The 2,560-nt window shown below is 35.5% G+C and overlaps 1 protein-coding gene across 1 annotated transcript; it reads left to right on the top strand.

Annotated features, from left to right (window-relative positions):
• Positions 1 to 834: 834 nt before the first annotated feature.
• On the top strand, positions 835 to 1,320 carry LOC139888811 (uncharacterized). Its single transcript, XM_071871798.1, has one exon. It carries the CDS (start codon positions 835 to 837, stop codon positions 1,318 to 1,320), a length of 486 nt encoding a protein of 161 aa, XP_071727899.1.
• The last annotated feature ends 1,240 nt before the right edge of the window (positions 1,321 to 2,560 follow it).

Consider the following 2,560-nt stretch of genomic DNA (forward strand, 5'->3'; position numbering starts at 1 on the left):
TATAATTTAGGTATAAAAAAGAGTAATAACCTTATCTTAGTGGATTGAGTTTTCACACTAATTCCTAGTCTTTTACTCCGTAACTTATTTAACAGCTACTACATTTTCTTAAATCTTTCAATATATCGATAGGTAATACTCCTACTAACTATAAATTTTTTGATATTGTTTGAAAAGCCATTAGAGTTGTGAAATATAGGATGACCACAACTTTTAGTGTCTGCCATGCAACATCTTTCAACTTAATGCCAAGTTTAATTAACGTGTTTGGTTTGACTACTTTTCATATGCATTGCCTTTATTTTATCCCTTTTTAGGTTCTAGGCTTTTTCTAGACTTTGAAAGAGGCCCCATTAATCAATTTGGATTCTAAAATAAGAAAAGCCCGTATATAAAGCAGTAGTATTGTATATAATTATATCTTTGGTGTTAAAATAAAAGAAAAGTAAGATAACAGTCGTGAATCTCATCTCATTAAATATAATACAACTAAGTTTATTTCGTTTACGTCATGTTGGATTTATTGCATATACGAAACAAATTTATATATAATAATGTAATAATGTATTACAGTTAACAAGCTTTGCAAAAGTATTTGCACAACATATGAACTGATAGAGATGAGAATGCCATATAGGTTTGCACCCCTAACTTTAGAATTGCATTCGACGCTCCAACCCCAGTAGGACAATTCACTTGAAATCTTGAAGTTGCGCGCACTCACGTCCGCGCAGACTCGCTTGAGTTCGCCGTGCTTTAAAGCAACTTTTGAAACATAGTTGGTGGTTTCCGTGGATGGTTACACGTTTATTTAATTAAGGGATATGAACCAAAATGTTCTTTTCCGTGGATGCTTTCATTCTTTGGCTTCTTATGGGAGAAAGGCTAAAGACTCAAGACAAATTGAAGGCCTGGGAAATTAGGCAAGGTGATATTATCATTTGCTCTCTATGTAACTTAATCCCAGATTCTCATGAACACACTTTCTTTTCGTGCCCATTTGCTTCGCAAGTTTGGTCTTTAGTGCTTACTCATATGGACTTTCCTATTAGTAGTCATAACTGGAAGGATTTTATGTTGTTGGTTTGTCCTTTTGCTAAAAGGAATATTGCGAGAATTGTTATTATAAAGCTTCTGTTTGCTGCTACGGTCTATTTTGTTTGGCAAGAGCGGAATAGAAGGGTGTTCAAGAAGGGTAAACAGTCTCCGGTTCAGGTCTTTGAGTCGATATATTCTACCGTCAGACTAAAGTTGATGAGTTTTCGGTGGAGGTCGACTGCTAATTCGCTTAGGCTCAAGTCAGATTGGAAAATTTCTTAATTGTGTTTTTTTTTCTTTTTTCGCTTGTAGCTCGTGTTGCTTTAATTTGTATTTAAAGTTTGGTTGTTTGTGAGGTTGTAGGGCTTGTCCTATAACTCCGTGCTTCAGTTGTATATTGTTTTTTGATATCAATATATTCACCGGGTGAACCCCTTTTACCCAAAAAAAAAGAACTATTAGAGTTAACCAACAAAAAGATGAAGCTCTCACAAATCGCAAACGCAAATTTACGATTTGTGAGTTGCTAGTGCGATCTGCATGTGTGTTGCCCTTAATGTCAATTAGATCTCCCTAACTTTTAATTACAAATCGAAAATGATGCTACACGCAAATTTGTGATTTCTGAATTTTCACTTGGAAAGATCTTGAATAGAAATACCCTACACAAAGTGTTCATCGTTAATTATTAGTTTTATATAACTTCATTTTTGAATCTTATGATTTTGTATATATGTTATTACATAATATGAAACGTCTCACAAATCAGCCTCAAAAAATGTACGAGTCGCGTGCCCATTACAACTCGAGATACAATCGTCTCTTATAAGCTAAAACAGTGGACTAACCGGAAATTATGTAATAATACCCTAAACCCTAAACCCCCACACTTAAACTCCTAGCATCCTCGTCAGGTCGAAACATAATGAATACCATCCATACCCATGAGATGACGAGCATTGTGCTCGTCACACCCGTGAGGATACACTAAATTATGCATGAACCGAGTGTCCATCACTCCCCGAGAGGAATCTGGCTATAATAACAACTAGAACGACCCACTAGTCGGCCCTAAGAGATGCTCAAGTCACGTGCCCGTCACAACCTTAGATACAATCGCCCTTCACAAGCTAAAAAAAAGGACTAACCGGGTATTTTCAGTATTCAACTAAAAATAATGGTAGGAGATTGCCAATTAACCACTACTTTAAGCTTATAAGAAACCCAAATTTTCATTCTATATGGTATGGAATGAAGTATTACATAATATCAACGATAAGTTAACTAAGAACACATATGACTTAATTTGTGTTTGCAGCCTGCGTAATTGACTAAAATACAGTTTTTTAAAAACTTTTATAACTAAATACACTTTTTAAAAAAAATGTCAATTTACAGCATCAGGGCGACCAATAGTTTGGTCGACCACCATTATAACATGGTTGACTGCATAGTCGACCAACTCTAACAAGGCGGTCGACCGACCGTTACAAGGTGATCGACCACTCTTATTCGAACAAAA

The sequence above is a fragment of the Rutidosis leptorrhynchoides genome, chromosome 2 (genome assembly GCF_046630445.1).
Source record: "Rutidosis leptorrhynchoides isolate AG116_Rl617_1_P2 chromosome 2, CSIRO_AGI_Rlap_v1, whole genome shotgun sequence".
Taxonomy (NCBI): Eukaryota; Viridiplantae; Streptophyta; class Magnoliopsida; order Asterales; family Asteraceae; genus Rutidosis; species Rutidosis leptorrhynchoides.